Source organism: Chamaea fasciata, unplaced genomic scaffold (assembly GCF_029207755.1).
Source record: "Chamaea fasciata isolate MVZ Bird 193981 ecotype frontalis unplaced genomic scaffold, bChaFas1.0.hap1 SCAF_24, whole genome shotgun sequence".
Classification (NCBI taxonomy): Eukaryota; Metazoa; Chordata; class Aves; order Passeriformes; family Sylviidae; genus Chamaea; species Chamaea fasciata.
In genome coordinates, this window is record NW_027094109.1 from 1,212,089 (window position 1) to 1,229,183 (window position 17,095).

General features: G+C 50.1%; 1 protein-coding gene across 1 annotated transcript; it reads left to right on the plus strand.

The window, feature by feature from the left end:
• The first annotated feature begins 2,062 nt into the window (after positions 1-2,062).
• On the plus strand, positions 2,063-2,626 carry LOC136300723 (snake venom metalloprotease inhibitor 02A10-like). The gene has a single exon (XM_066203302.1). The coding sequence runs from the start codon at positions 2,063-2,065 to the stop codon at positions 2,624-2,626; it is 564 nt and encodes a 187-aa protein (XP_066059399.1).
• Positions 2,627-17,095: the final 14,469 nt, after the last annotated feature.

The following is a 17,095-nucleotide window of genomic DNA, read 5'->3' on the forward strand; positions in this document are numbered from 1 at the left end:
GTGACTTCTGAAGACCAGCAGCTTTTCTTCCCCCTCAGGCTCCTCTCCTGCTCCTTGTCTGGATGACACCTCACGGATAAATAACAGCAGCGATCCTAAATCGAGATCACAACATGCTTTACACTTCTGCCTTGCACTTGGAGCAGGGAAAGCTCTCTCCAGGCTGCAGGAAGACAGCATGGGAATTTTTTTTTTTTTTTCCCTCTGTGCCAGGCAAAGCTGTGACATAAAGCCTACGGCTTGTTACAGGCTGGGTTGTTTTTTTTTTTTTTCTTTTTCTCCCCCACTTTGCTTTGGCACAGCAAACGAGTTTTCAGCTGGGAAGAGCATGTGGCACGCCAGACACGCCCCCAAATTTCCACCAGGAAAGCAGAAATCTGTACACCAACACGAGGAAGCTTGGCAGCTCTCTTTTATTAGGAGGGGGAGAAGTATTAAAAATCCATGGCTTCAACTGAAAAAATGCTCTTTTCCCACAAAAACAACAACTTGCTGCTTGCTCATAAACCTATTACAACATCTTGGCTCATTTGGCAGGAGTTTGTGGCCAGCATGAGGCTCTCGGTGTGGGTTTCTGGTAGAATTAGGGAAATTTATGGGATTTTGAAGGTGGATTTGAAGCTGATCTGGAAGGGGTCAGGAGGATTCCCTTAGGGAGGGGTTGCTGCACCCAGAGACTTGGGGACAAGCTCACGGTTGGTGTCCCCTCAGCAGGCAGCTCAACACTGCGGTTTCCCCAGCCTCCACCATTTTTCCTGGGGGGTTTCCTCTTAAGCTGGGCACAGAGAGGAAAATACATGAACCGAAAGAAAGAGGAGACACAAAAGCTGGTGTCAAAGCTCAGCTCAAGTCTCCATGCAGCACGTCCCACTGACGTGTCCTTGTGTTTGTGCATCCCACGCCTGCTTCCAGCTTTTTACGGCCACGTTCCCTCTGCGCTCGCTGCTCTCCCGGCCTTTCCCCTCTCCTCATCTCTCTGATTTATATAATTTGAAGTCCTGCTTGGGAGCTGATATTATGACACGTCCAGACTTCAAAATAAACCTCCCTCTTGATACCGGGTTATTTTATTGGGTGCATCAAGGCTGAAAACAACCTCATTCATCTTAAGAAATGTATTTTCCCATTTGCTGTATAAATACATACATGTTTCCCTGCATTATTCACCTGGGCACGGCAGATAGATGAGCAGCAACAAAGGCACCACATTTTTATTTCTCATTCTGTAACAGAAAAGGCACCAGGGAGCTCTGTGGAAGGAGCTCGGCAGTGTGGAAAAATCAGCTGGGGCAAAGGGTGGCAAGAAAATTGAACACAGAAGAGATATCCCAAAATAGTCCAGGGATGGGGACAAGGTCTGGTCTTCAGGGTCCTTGTCCAGGTCAGAGAGACGGTCTGGAAACACAGGAATTAGAGGTGAAGAAAAAGCCAAAGAGCAGATGAAAAATAAGACAAGGAGGCCAGAAAAAAAAAACAGCAAAGAAGAGGGAGGGATAACAAGAGAGGGGAAAAAAATGAATAATTGAAAGGCTGTAATAAACACGGTGTAGAGACAGAAAAAATGCCCGTGTGAAAATGTAATTACTGCCTGTATCAATAACATCAGCACTGCACCCGCTGCGCTGGGGTTGGGACCAAAACAAGCCATAAGTCTTGGGAACACTCGGTTCAGATGTGCCACAGAAATCATCCGTGTCCAGGTCCAGGCACCTTCATTCCCCCACACCTCCACAGGGATTCCAGGAAATAAAAAAGAGGAAACTCAGCCTTTCTTCAAACCGGGCTCATACACGACTCTGAACCCTGAGGAGTTTTAGCAGCAGTTCCAGTGGTCCTGTAGAGACCAGGTGAGGTCTGTGCCAACAGCCTCAGTGGCCAGCAGAGCTGGTGGCCAGCACAGCCGGTGGCCAACAGCCTGAACAGTCAACAGCCCCAATGGCCAACAGAATAACGGCCAATAGACTCAGTGGCCAACAGCCCTGATGGACAAAAGACCCAATGGCCAACAGCCCTGATGGCCAACAGCCCCGATGGCCAACAGCCAAAATGGCCAACAGTCAAAATGGCCAACAGCCCCGATGGCCAACAGCCAAAATGGCCAACAGCCCTGATGGCCAACAGCCCCGATGGCCAACAGCCAAAATGGCCAACAGCCCTGATGGCCAACAGCCCCGATGGCCAACAGCCAAAATGGCCAACAGTCAAAATGGCCAACAGCCCCGATGGCCAACAGCCAAAATGGCCAACAGTCAAAATGGCCAACAGCCCCGATGGCCAACAGCCAAAATGGCCAACAGTCAAAATGGCCAACAGCCAAAATGGCCAACAGCCCAAATGGCCAACAGCCCCAATGGCCAACAGCCCCAATGGCCAACAGCCCCAATGGCCAACAGTCAAAATGGCCAAGAGCTCTGATGGCCAACAGCCCAAATGGCCAACAGCCCCAATGGCCAACAGCCCCAATGGCCAACAGCCCCAATGGCCAACAGCCAAAATGGCCAACAGCCCTGATGGCCAACAGCCCAAATGGCCAACAGCCCCAATGGCCAACAGCCAAAATGGCCAACAGCCCCAACGGCCAACAGCCAAAATGGCCAACAGCCCTGATGGCCAACAGCCCCAATGACCAACAGTCAAAATGGCCAAGAGCTCTGATGGCCAAAAGCACCCATGGCCAACAGACTCAATGGCCAACAGCCTGAGTGACCAACAGCCAACAGTCCCCAAGGCCAACCAAATAGCCAACAGCTCTGGTAACTAAAATCACCAATGACCAGCAGAGCAGTGACAGGGTTTGCCAAGCCGGCCTGGGAATGCTCTTGGTCAGAACTCATGGATCTCTAGTCCTGCCTTGCCGCCATGAAGCGAAGAATGCAGGAAGAGTTAAACCCCTATTTCCCTTCCTTTGGAGCCCAGGATGACTCGGAGCCTACAGCTGCTATTTTTAAATCACTGCTGGGGATATGCTGTGGATTTCTCTTAATTGGACATCACTGCTGACTGTAATGAGTCCAAAATAAGACTCTCTTTCTCTTCATTAACTTCCTGCATGAATTTGGAAGTTGATTTCTTTGCACCAACAATTTTCACTCCCCAGTGGCAGCAGTGCTACAATGGGACACCGGATTCTTAAACTCATCCCAAGTAATGGGATATAAAATCAAATTCTTTATACCAAGAAACTGTGACCCGCACTGCCTCAGCCTTGTGCAGCCTGAGGACCTCCCTGACCCTGCAAATTCCTCACCTTCTGGGAAACTCAACCCACAGGTGTCCTGGGCTAGTCCTGCTTTATCCTCACCCAGACTCAACTGGGAGCAAACCTGAGCAGGAGCGTCCGTGCTGCTCTGCCCTCTCCTCGCACACCACAGCCTGTGCCAGAGCTGCTCCTTCCCTACACCCCCGCCCCTCCTGTGCCCAGAAGTGCCGATAAACCCACCCGAGATGCAGATTTAATGTTATCAGGAGATGCAGGGCATGTTTAGCAGGAACTTGAAGGATCATAGCAAGAGGCCTGGATGTAATCCAGGCTGCAGCAGATAAGGAACTGAAAAGCCGCTTCTGCTTCTGCCTCTTTTCCTTTTTCTTTTTTTTTTTTTTTTCTCTTTTCTTTTCTTTCCTCTTTTTTTTCTTCAGTGGTTCAAGATTGCAAAGAGGCTGAGAAAGAAGAAAGGGAGACACGGGGCCCGAGCGATAACGGGTGATGGACGTGACGCCATCTCCTGCCCGAGAGTACCAGAGATTGCAAAGCATTGAGAAATCAAACTGACAAGTGGGAACACAGGCTCAGCATAAGAAACGGCGGCTTGTTCCGAGCTCCTGCAGGCCTGGAGAGCTTTTCACTTCTCCTGACGATGGATTAAGTGGATGTTGGTGATAGATAATTTTGAACTCCTTCTGCAGTGTATTCTGGCTTGTCATATCCTGGGGGAGGCCTGAAGCCACAGAGACGGCACCCGGTGTGAGGCTCTGGAAAGTCTCTGAAACTCTGAAAAACCAGCCATGAAACTCCTCAAACCTGGCACAGGGAGTGGGAAAAGCCGAACCTTGCAAGGCTGGTGACACCAGGGAGCCTTTCATGCATGGCCAGCATCAACTGTGGCTTCCCCACACCAGGGATGGGTGAGGAGCAAGGCCATGTTTTCAGCTGATTTGGCTGCAAAGATTTTTGGTTTAAAAGTGGCTCAAATCCAGTAGATTCCCCACGAACCCAGGAGATGGGAACTTTGCCACCCTTGGAGTAGCAATTTCTAGCACGTTTGGGAAGAGAAGTGACCCTGAGCCCCAAGTTGCTCAGCCATGGGTAGCACTGGAGGTTGCAACACAGCCAAGAAGTGCTCTCTCCCTGCCGCACCCATCTTGGCTCACTCTCTTTGCCTGAGTTTCCCTCCCATCTCAAGGAAAAATCACTCCTACATCCTGCAGGAATGGGGAGGCAAAAGCTGAATTTCAGGAGGAGAAAAGAGAGGTAAATCCCAATATCAGCACAAAAAAAAAAAAAAAAAAAAAAAAGGAACCTCCCAGCATGAGGCAGGTGTAATGCTGCCCTGGGGGAAAAACATCCTAATGACAAAACCCACAGAAATGCAATCCTCCTTCCTAATTATTTTGCAGTCCCATGTGTGCGGCACCAACTCGGATCCAATCCTTGTTCCCAGGAATTTTTTATGAGGCTTTCCTCCCTCCCCCTTTCCCCCATCCCTCTGCTCCCCACAGGCTGAGCTCCATCCTGCTGCTGAGCGCGGCAGAAGGAGCTGCTCCGCAGGGCAGGGGATGCTCGATGTGCAGATCAGAGCTGGAGGCTCCTTTGAAATTCCCCGGGGCAAAGGAGCGGGGCTGGAACGAGATGCCCCAGCTGAGCGCCTTCCACTTAAAATTGGCCGAGAAATCTGGCAGCTTTGATGAAAAATGCCTTCCCTTGCCTTTGATGCTCCTGTCCAAACAGCGTGAGGAACCAGGCTGATAGCACGGCTCGCACCCGAGGTAGAGGCAAGGAAAAACATGCCTGGATGGATATTCTGTCCTCTGCTGAACTGGGAGTGAGGAGAGGGAACGTGGAAGTTTTAATTTATAGGTTCTGAGGCAGCCAATGCTGGGAAGTGTCTATAACCCAAGTGAGAAATAGAGATTGAAATGTGAGAGCCTCGTCAGTGTAAGTAGCAATTGCTCATCCAGGCACAAACTTAATATTCCTGAGCCAGAAAACCAGGATTGAGGAGAAAATAAAAACATATACAGAGTGATCCCTACTCACATCCATAAATGCATAATTTATATCAAACCCTTGAGATTTCAGAGCACCAATGTCTTTTAGGAGGGGGTTGTACTGAGTGTGAGTTTTGGGATTAGCTGTTTTCTGCCCATTTTCATGGAATAACAGAACACATTTGATTGGAAGGGACTTTAAATCTCATTTTGTTCTGCCCTCCAGCTGTGAGCAGGGACACCTTCCACTACACCAGCCCAAGCTGGATGTGAACACTTCTCTCCACATATAAAGAAAAGGTTTAAATCCCACCAGGATAGAGCTGAAACATCTCCGAATCCTGATTATTTATGAGATCTCCATACGGGATGCAGAATCATCCCATCCCTGCCTGTGCCACCCAGTCAGACACAGGTCTGCCTGCGATACTGATCTCCAATAAACCCTTGAGCACTGGGAGAGATCCAGCAAGCCGAAAGAAAACGAGTGTTGTGCCAATATGTGGGAAGGATAAACAAGATGACCTGTGTAATTACAGCCCTGTCAGCCTGACATTGATTTTGGGTGAAATAATGGGATGTCGGCTACGGGACTTGTTTAATAAGGAATTAAAGGGAATAACATAAAAGATGACAATCAACAAGGATTTATGGAAAATAAATCTTGCCCAGCTAAGTTGATATCTTTTTTTTGATGAGGTTATAAATTTGGGCTGATAAAGGTGAGGCTGTCAGCACTACGTACTCAAGCTCCGGCAAGGTTGGGTCCTGCGTGTCATCTTGATTAAGAAACTGGGAGGGCAGGAAATCACCGTGGCAGAAATTAGATGGATTAAAAACTGCCTGGTTGACAACTTCCAAAAAGCACCTCTTGGAGTGGGAATCAACAGAGTCTTGTGCTCCTGCTGCGTGCCAGGGCTGGCTGGCTCCAGCTGACATTTCTATCAATGACCTGGAAGAAAACATCCCATCACCCCTGACAGAGTCTGCAGCTGACACCAAGATCAGGGGAGGGAGAGGAAAGGGCATTGATTCCAGAGGCATCTTAATAAAGGGATTCAGCAGCTCTGGAGAAGGGAGAGTCTTCCCCTGGCAGCAGGGATGGGAGAGAGGCTGATGGGCAGCTGGGCAAGGATGGAAGCATGAGAACTGAATAGGATCACGGAATCCTAGAATGGTTTGGGATGGAAAGGACCTTAGAGATCATCCCATTCCACCCCCCACAAGGAGAAATTCCTTCCCAGTATCCCATCCATCCCTGCCCTCTGGCAGCGGGAAGCCGTTCCCTGTGTCCTGTCCCTCCATCCCTTGTCCCCAGTCCCTCTCCAGCTCTCCTGGTGCCCTTTAGGCCCTGGCAGGGGCTCTGGGCTCTCCCTGGAGCCTTCTCCTCTCCAGGTGAGCACCCCCAGCTCTCCCAGCCTGGCTCCAGAGCAGAGGGGCTCCAGCCCTTGGAGCAACTCCATGCTTTTCAGGAAGAAAACCCTCTTTTCAGAGAGAAAACCCAATTTTCAATCTTTTTGGTGCGAAAAGGTAGAAACTCCAGGGTATTTGGGAGCACAGCTGCTTTGGTTCTCCCCTGAAAAAGCCGTACAACACCCTGCTCCACTTTCACTCTGCCCTTCTCCCTCAACTTCAGCTCATTCCTCACGCATTTTGCAGGATTTCAAGGAATTGCAGCTCTTAGATGCTATTGCAAATCCCACGAGGCACCTGGCTGAACCTTTAGGCTTCCAACTATATTAAAAACGTGTCCTGAAGTGACTTTCCTGAGCCCAGCACCACGGGACTGGCTCTGTATGGGGAGGGCTTTAGGCAACGTGCATCCAATTCAGTGCTCCCTCCCTGCTCTCCAGTCCCCTCACTTTTTTCCAGGATTGTGTCTTTCCTTGGGGAAAAAAGCCCTCTTGTAAGCCCCAGGTACGAGGGCTGCTGTGGTTTTGAAGCTGCCTCGTGTGATTTCTCCCAACACCCAGCGCATGACACTTCAGGGCTCTCCACAGTGAGCACTATATTGCTTCCAGAGTGGGTTTTTTTCTCTGCTCCTGCAATCCAATGCCCGAGAATAATGGACAGATTTCAACCAAAGGAATTTAATTCTGCTCCTACTCCTTTCAGATCAGAGCCTGTGTCAGCGGGGTGCTCTTACAACAAGAGACTATTACAGCTTATCCAACACTTGGCAAGATCTCCATCTGGAGAACTGGTTTGGACTCGGCGATTGTTGCTCCATGGCACATCTTAATGGAGAGCCACAGCTGTGCCTGGCTCAGGAGGAGAAAGTCTGAACGCCTTTGATACCAAAAAAATACACTGGAAAAAACTTTGTGGAGGTCTGGGGCCAGTTTGAATGGGAAAACCCACGTCAGGTCTGGTGGTTTGGAATTATTGAGCTGAGGGAACCCTTTTCATCCAGCTGTTCCTATCCATGAGAAAAAGCCAGAGATACTTGCACCAGAGGTGAATGAAGTTCCCAGGTCCGTGGAGCATCATCACGCACTGCACCACACCCATATTCAGACAAAAAAACTATTTTTAATTTTTTTTTTTTCAGGGAAGCCCTGGAAGCAAACTGTCCTTCAGACCAAAGTCCCACCCGATACCAGCTCACAGCAGCCCTCAAATCCAAGCCCCCACACCTTTTCCCCTCTAATTATTGTTTGCATTTCCCTGCTGTGGCCAGGCAGAAGGGAATGAAAGCCAGGAATCCTATTTGCTGGGCTCCTGCCTTGCCAAAACAGCATATCTTCCCTTCCTCTGGCCTGAGCAAGCATCCAGCTCTCTGTAACTGCAGCTAAAGCTCCCCAGGCCCGGCCGGAGAGGTAACCTGAGGATGCTCAGAGTGTCACTGCAGATGACACATGCCTCTCTCTCAGGATGTGGGATAATGAGCTTCTCTGTGGTCTCCCAAGGCAGGAATGTACTTATGGCACAAGGGGAGATTTATAGAGTTTTTCTTTAAAATCTGTCAGCTAATAATAGCCGCGGCTGGGCCGGGGTGAGCTGGGCTGGCACACAGGTATAAATCAGGGGTGCTCCCGAGCCCTGCCAGCATTTCCTCCTGTTTGGACACCAGGGAGATCATATCCTGAGCAAACCTGTGCACCAAAGAGAGGAGAATAGGGAATGTCCCAGCCGGGTGACAAAACACTCTCTTATCTATCCCAGTGCTCCCCTTGTGCTTCCCTGCCACAGCATCCAGCCCCAAATCAATGGGATTTTCCTACAGACCTGATGTTGCTTCCCAGGGCAGGGATAGTTTTGGAAGAAGAGGTTATCCATGCTTAGAATTATTCATTTTCACCCTACCAAGTGACCCGTACTCCTTGTCCTCCACCAGCAAGAGAAGTCAATGAAATGTTTCCTGTTGTCCCCTGGAAATCTCACAGCCTTGAACAGCACCAATGCCCTGAAGAGAATTTTTTTCCAAACAGAATAAATGCACAGTATTTATTTCTTTTTGTCAGCGGGGGTCTGAATGAAATAGCTAACAGGTTCCAGAGGGATGTGCCCTGTTAATTCCACTCATGATAAACGTCTTTAAAATGCCACTGGTGCCTGGAGCACTGGTGAGTTCCCATGTTTGCTGATTTGTGGACCGTGGGCCGGGCTCCCAGTGGAGCCCATTAGGTGGCCCAGAGACAGGCCCTGGCTGCAGAACCACGATGTGCATCCAGACCAGGCAGAGCTCAAAAGCATTCCTGAGCAATCCCAGGCACTTCCCAGCTCCCACAGCGCGGCTGAGGGAGGGGAACAGGTTTGTGAACAGCTCCCGCATTTTCTCTTCATGCCTCCCTGGGGAAGAGAAGGGGCAGACACTGCTCTGTTCCCTCTGGTGTTCAGTGACAGGACCTGAGGGAATGGCCTGGAGCTGTGTTGAGGGGGAGGTTATTTTGGAGATCAGGGAAAGGTTCTTCCCCCCAGAGGAGGGTGAGGCACCAGGCCCCCAGGGAATGGGCACAGCCCCAAGGCTGCCAGAGCTGCAGGACACCATGCCCAGGGATGCGCAGGGTGAGACTGCTGGAGTGTCCTGGGCAGGGTCAGGAGCTGGAATGGATGATCCTTGTGGGTCTCTTCCAGCTCAGGATAGTCCATGACTCTGTGATTATTTTAGTGTGGAGGGCAAGGTGATGCTTTCCTATGGGGACAGGCTGGGAGAGCGGGGGGTGCTCACCTGGAGAGGAGAAGGCTCCAGGGAGAGCTCAGAGCCCCTGCCAGGGCCTAAAGGGGCTCCAGGAGAGCTGGAGAGGGACTGGGGACAAGGGATGGAGGGACAGGACACAGGGAATGGCTTCCCACTGCCAGAGGGCAGGGGTGGATGGGAGATTGGGAACGGGAATTGTTCCCTGTGAGGGTGGGCAGGCCCTGGCACAGGGTGCCCAGAGCAGCTGTGGCTGCCCCTCAATCCCTGGGACTGTCCAAGGCCAGGTTGGACAGGGCATGGAGCAGCCTGGGACAGTGGGAGGTGTCCCTGCCATGGCAGGGGATTGGAATTGAACAATCTCTAGGGTCCTTTCCAACCCAAACCCTTCTGGGATTCTGTGATTTACAAATATAAATGCCGATTTGAAAACGTAAATGCAGGCTTTAAAATAGGCATTTTACCCCAAACTCTTGGGTAGCAAAGCCTCCCTGACAGCTCCAGGCAGATGCAATGGGTCACATGTTCCATCCTTTTCCATTTCCCCTCACTAATTCCTTCCACTGGAAGCAAAACCCCAGCAAATGTGGGGAACCCTTTCACCCACCCAACACCTGGGTGAGGAGAAAGTCATCTCCTTTCCAATCCAAACCATTCTATGATTCTGTCATTTGGCGTTGGGGAGGGAGAACCTGAAGACAAACAGGCTTTGCATTTTTCCTCAAAAAATGGGGCATCTCACCCCCTCCTGCTGCCCCTCACCCACTGCCCCCCAAAACTCCTGCAACCCACACCTCAGGCCTCTGGTTTCTATTTCCTGCCCAGGTCATACATTTTTGCAAGTCCGTCTTGCGAGGTCCCCGATGTCACATCCTCATGTCCATCATGTCCACTCATTTCTGCTCCGGGCGGTTTTATCTCTTCCTGCAGGGCCAGCCCAGGCTCGGCGGTGGACTGAGTAATTCAATAGGTTTGCAGATCTGTCTCGAGTCAATTTTAATTCTATTTAAAGGACAGTCGATAGGAGCCTCTCTGGGGGGTTCTGAGCAGGAATTTCATATTGCGCTGAATATGCGCTGAGTGCCCCGGCTGGCGGGGAAGGAATTTCAGCTTCAGTGAGACAGAAAGGATTTTGGAAGCACTCTGAAACCTCCCTCTTTTTACCTATTTTAGGCTTGGCCTGAGACCCTCAGAGCTCAGGCTTAGGAAGGGGCCAGACAGGAGATGGTTCCCGATCTGATTCTTGTGCAATGCTCTGCTCGCCTGATGCTCAGGAGGAATAAACCATCTGCTTCTTAAACGTCAGCAGCCAAAAGTCCCTCCTGACACCAGATTTTCACCACAATGAACCCATCCCTGAGGTTTGGTGGAGGTGACACCCAGTAAAAAGAAGATACCTCAAAAGAGGAGATCCGAGCAGCACTACATGGCCATTCCAACCTGCTCTACTTCCCTGTTCACCATAAAACAAAGGGCAATGTCCCAGATTAATAAAGGAGGAAAGCTTTCAATGCTGCTGCTCCACTAAAATGTTCCCTTAAGTGCAGGATGAGATGTTCGAGCACTAAGATGCCATTTTTATGCAACTTAATAAAAGGGAAAAATGATATCACCACTGGAAAAAACAGAATGCGTGCAGGGGAATTGGATTGCATCACTTTACCCTCGGATCAATCCCAGGATCACATGGCACAGGCACAGGGGGAGTTCTCAGCACTGCAGGAAAGCTCAAGGAAAGCTTCGCTCAGGCATTTTTAGGGGGGACAAATCCCATGGACCTAGAGGGAAATATTTTCCCACTGGCCAAAGCAGAAAAAAGTTCCAGTCCCATCGAATAAACCGGCTGCTCCAGGAAAACGGTCACCCCAATGAGGGATGTGGGACAAATCCATTCACCTCACATCAAGATCACGGCAAGACAGGGGTTAAACCCCTCGGGATTTTCCAGGGGGGTGGGGGGGCCCCCTATTGATGCTTCCACTGTTTTTATGGCACGTCAGGTGATTGGCTCCCGTTGCGGGGAGCATCCAGCCGGCTGCTCCAAATGAAATTGTCCGTTCCCTGCTGGAGATAATTAACGTATATCAAAGAGGAATTTAGCTGGAGTGGCTATTTCAGTCCCACGCCGCGTTCTCCCTCACTTTGGGTTTGTTTTCGAAATTGCACATAAAGTGCAACTGCGGCACATTTACTTTTCTATTATGCCTCCGAAATTAAGTTAGATGGCCCTAATAATAGCATTGCCTTTAAAATAACGTTGTGTTTAAAGAACAAACTCTCCAATGTCGCCGGCGCAGCAGATTTGTCTTGTGCTTAATTTCCACTTGCTGTTGTATTATTAGACATTAACATGATAGTTTTGTTTAATCTCTGGCTCCGTCGCCCATGGCTGACTCCGAACCAATCGCTCGCCCCTGTTGATGAAAGTCCTAATTCATCCTTGTTAGTGCAATTAGGAGGAAATTGGATCACGGTGCCTCTTCCCACAAAAGGTCTGGGAGAGGGCGAGGCTCTCCCCCGAGAGGTGACACCGGCTCTGGGCTGCAGGAGGATTAGGCAGCCCCTGGTAAGGTGATGGGGATAAATGAATTGAGACTCTGGGAAGGCTGGAAGTGGGTTTTGACGGATTTCGTTGCTCTTTTCCCAGCGTGGAGTGGGTAGGAATCCATCCCCAACAGCCAGCGAAGGTCAGCAGCATTTTGAGGTTGTTTTGAGCACACCTACGCAAAGGCTGGAAGAAATGGGAAAATAACGAGATTATTTTTTTTCCAAAATCCAAGTCCTCCAAAGCTCTCAGGAAAGTGGCTCTGGTTTCTTTCCAGCATTTTCTTTCTCCCAACCATGAACATGAGCACAGAAAAGAAACTCTCCAACTGCAAACAAGGTGGGTGTTTGCAGAGTGGTTCCCTGGCCTCCACACCTCCACTTTCTCTCCTTTCAAGCTTTCCTGGGTTCAGTTAAAATCCCCACATCCAGGACCACATGGAGACCTCGGGATTGCTTTGAGTGTTGCTTCCCATCCTGCTCAACATGGAGCCTGCAGCAAAGTCAACTGAAAAAAAACCAGCTTGTGGGATCATCAAACCTTGGGACGTTTAGCAAAACCTAAACCCATAATCCTTTATGTTCAGGATATCAACTTTATATTCCAGACTTTTGGTAGGAATAAATAAAAAGAGGGAATTCAAGGTAAGCAAGCAGGAATTCCTGTGGCTCTCACCCCACCTGGGTGAGTGCCTTGCTGCGTCTCAGAAAGTGAATTAAGCTAAACCAGATAAACGAACTTTTACTGCTTAATGAAATCAATTCCTCCTGGGTACAACCAGCAAAGGCACAAAAGGTTTCATTCCAAAGCAGATTAGATAACTTGGGTTTCTTTCTCCAGGAAAAAAGCAGACGAATGAGGGTCTGATGGAAGTTTACAAACCGGGGATGGGGTAGAGAGGACAAAATTACAATCCTCATTTCTACGAGTTTTCATTTAAAGTGGAGTTGGCACTGGCTAAAATTAGCAAGGGGCAGGTTTAAAGAAAATAGTTGTTGAACTGTGGAACCCATTTTCAAAAGGTTTTTTGGAAATACAAATTATAGATGAACTGAAAATGAAGGATTGGGCAAACTCAGGGGAAATGATTCATTCCAGCATTAAATGAATAATTTTTTATTCACAGAATAAGCTATTATTTTTATTATTAATTATTATTAGTGTTGTTGTCGTTACTATGTTATTATTTATGTATAACTTGCAGATGTAATCATGGCATGGGGAGTGTTTATTTAGGACTATTTATAGGAGTAATTTATTCAGAATAGTTTTGTATGTACATTAATCAATTTTCTCACCATTGTTTGCTGTCACCAAGACCAGATCTGGTCCCTCTGACAAACCCCAGGGGAATGTGGAACCAGCACGCGTGGACATGCATTGTCCAAGGATCCCAAAGAAAAGTAATGTATTTGGGTGATTAAGGCAATAAATGCTCAGAGAGGGAGCCAGTGATCTGAAATTGTTCAGGATGGTTAAGTGTGTCCTAGTCCTAACATCCCTCTCCCCCAAAATAGGTGTTTCCTGGCAAGTTTGGGACATTTTCCAGGCTCCACATTGGCTGTGTTGCTAGTTTACAATGTTTGGGATTTGGGCACCATCCTTTTATCCCCATGGCTTGTACCGTGTCCACCACGGTGGCCCCGGGTGCTGGGACACTGACCTGCAGAGCCAGAACGAAGAGCCGTTCCCCAGGGGATTTGCAGATGTTCCCCCCTGGAGGAGGCAGCCGGTACCACTGAGCCCAGGTCAGGTCTCAGCACAAGCAGCTGGGAAAATCCCAGGGGCAGGAGCAAAATTAGACTGGGATTTGTGGAGAGATTCCCCTTCCCTGCACTCCCAGCTCTTCTCAAGCTGGTCTGTAAATCAGAGGTTATTCCCACTTTAAGGTGGGCTCATTATCCACACCAAGAACTCCAACAAGAACTCCATAAACCCTCAGCTGCTGTCACCCACAAATTCTCCCTGGTTTTTGCTGGCATTTCTGTCCTTACCCAGGGAGAGGAGACCACGTGTGCTCTCAGCAGCCACAAATGTGTCCTGCTCATCCCTCGGGAATGGCTGAAGAGGCTGGAGAAGCTGCTCAGGGAGGAGACATCTCCATGGAGCAATCATGATGGGGAGGCAAAGCTTGGAGAGCACCTGGATGGTCATCTCCAAGGATCTGTGTGGCAATATCACCCAGATATGAACCCCTGCTCGGCTTGGGGCAGAGGGGTGAAATTCCCAGCTGGGTTCAATCAGGATGCGCTGTGCTCCTGGTGTCCTGTGATCCACCATGGGGAAAAGGGGGGCTGCTGCATGTCCACATGTGCTGGACCTCAAAATGATGATTTTCATTTTCTCCTCCAAGTCTTTTGGAGAGGAAGGGCAGAAGGGGATGCAGAAAGAAGGGCAAAGAAAGAGCTGAGATGGGTTTTGAGGGAGCAGAAACTCTGATTTCCCAGCGTGTCACCAACTGGCACATGGCAGGGTGGGGGCAGTGTCATCACACGAGGCTGTTGGGTCCAGATACCCCTTTTTGGGGTGGTTTTTTTTTTTAAATTTTCCAGCCAGTTTTTCCTTGCAGAGCTCACAGTGTGCTTGATGAAGCATTAACTGGATTTGATGGGCTGGGGAAAATAGACTTGGACAGTGAAGGGTGGAAGGGAAAGCCCCGTGAATAAATGCCCTGTTGTCACAGTCCCATTAACCTCCCCTCAGTCTAATCCTGTCCTTAATTGACTTTATTCTGATTATAGCCTTGATAGGCCTGTATCAGCCTGGGAAGGTGAGATGGGAAGTGGCAGTGAGGGATGTGAAAAATACGGAGTTAGCTGGAGGAGAGCAAAACAGAGGAGCAGCAAAATGCATCCCCTGGTGTGTCTGCATGTCTGCTTCCCAGAACAGCCAGGAAAAGGAAAGAAAAACTTCCCAGAAAGGCTAAAAAACAAACCTCCACCCCAGCAAACCGCAAGCTGCTGTTGTAATAATTAAGAGGCTTTAAACTCTTCTTTTAATACAGACAAAAATCCCATCTGCAGGTAACGGGGAGACGGGGCTCGACGCCTAATCAGCCAAAGCCTTGGAAAAGCAACATCCCCCCATCTGTCTGCAATCAGGGCCGGAGCAGAGGCTGCCATTCCTTGAAGTGGCTCTCGGCGAGGGTTCCGTAATTGTCTCGGCGGAAAGTGAGAGTTCCCCCTAGTGCAGAGCAATAAATCAGGGATAATAATAACTCTTTCCAAAATAATCCTCAGGCAGGAACAAAATCCAGCGGAGAAGGTGGTACAGAGTCAAAACGTGGCACCTGGATCCCAGGGTTCGTTGGGTCTATAAATACCCCGAGCCCTTCCGTGCCCCTGCTCCTGCCATAATGTGTTGTTACTCGGAGCACTCAGTTAAAGCTTTCAGATTCTTGTAAATCTAATTATTTCTTGGCTCTTTCTCACGCTGTGATGCTTTTCCCACCATCTCCCCGAGTGTTGGACCTTGCACGGCCGGTGCTGAGTCCCCAGAGTCACCACGTGAGGGGAAGCCGGGGACACCCCAGGGCCGCCCTGGGGGCTGGGAGCTGCTTTGGCAAAGCAAGACTCCAGCTCAGCAGCTTCAACAGGTCCCTGAGCTGCAGCAGCTGTTCCAGCCAGGCGGAGCTTAGAGCCAAAGCCCCCGAGATGTGTTTGAGGCCTTGTGTCATCGTGGCAGCACAGGGGTGGCATGGGCTGAGCTGAGGGATGCTCTGAGGTCTGAGAGACAGACAGAGAGACAAACCTGTGCTGGGATCATCCGTCCCTGCCCCTCTGCCCTGCTCAGGTGAGACCCCACCTGCAGAGCTGAATCCAAATCCAGAGCCCCAAACATCAGAAGGACCTGGAGCCGCTGGAGCCAGTCCAGAACAGCCCATGGGGATGCTCCAGGGCTGGAGCCCCTCTGCTCTGGAGCCAGGCTGGGAGAGATGGGGGTGCTCACCTGGGGAGGAGAAGGCTCCGGGAGAGCTCAGAGCCCCTGCCAGGGCCTAAACGGGCTCCAGGAGAGCTGGAGAGGGACTGGGGACAAGGGATGGAGGGACAGGACACAGGGAATGGCTTCCCACTGCCAGAGGGCAGGGCTGGATGGGATATTGGGAACTGGGAATTGTTCCCTGTGAGGGTGGGCAGGCCCTGGCACAGGGTGCCCAGACCAGCTGTGGCTGCCCCTGGATCCCTGGGAGTGTCCAAGGCCAGGCTGGACACTGGGGCTTGGAGCAGCCTGGGATAGTGGAAGGTGTCCCTGCCCATGGCAGGGGTGGAATGAGATGTGCTTTAGGATTCCTTCCACCCAAATCATTCCAGGATTTTGTGATCCTACTGTCATCTTCTGGGTGATCCCTCAAAGTGAGAGGCCCTGCCCAGATGTGGCTCACAAATCCCTTTTGAGCAGTGGGATGCTCTGCAGCTCTGGGCTGGAACCCTCTGCCTCCCCATGCTCTGCTCTGCACCCCAAAACCCCCAGGTCCCCTTGGCAGGGCTGTGGCTGTGCCAGGGGCTGTGTGACATCCCCACTGCAACACTTGTGGTTTTTTTCCTGTCTTACCCCTTTACCTCAGCCAGCAGAATATGCCCAGAGCTGCCATTAATTTATTTTTCCTTATTTACTGCTCCAAGCCCACTGTTTCCATTCCCAACCAGCAAATGTTGCCCAGCTGACTCCGGTTCCATGGAGCTGCTCATGAATCACCCAGCACTGAAACTCCGGAGTTTTGTACCTTTGAGCCAAAAAACTCCAGCCTCCCGATGGTTTGCAAATTGTTCATTTGCTCCAGCATTCCCAGCTTGGTGTGTGTTCTCCCAAAACCCCCTGTGATTCCTGCTTGGACAATCCTGTCCTGATGTTCTTGTGCAGCTGGATCACAGAGGGGACGCCACGGCAGGAGTGATATCCCTGCCACGTCCCTTTAATCCACCCTCTTCAACTGGAAAGCAATGCTTTTTCCACAGGACAATGAAAAATAGGTGAGTAAAGACATGGAGAATGAACTCTGAGCTTTTCATTTGGAATATTGCAGCTGTGTGATGATTGATGTAGAACTTGGGAAAAATCTGGCGGAGTTTTGAGGTCTTGGGGATCTGAATCAGCCTCTGCAGGAAATAATGGCACTGTAAGAGGAGTGCCAAAGCCACTGGTTCCCGGTGTCTCTTTGCCTTGCTCCTGACAGCAGGTTTGGCCTTTTCCTTTGCTCCCTTAGAGGT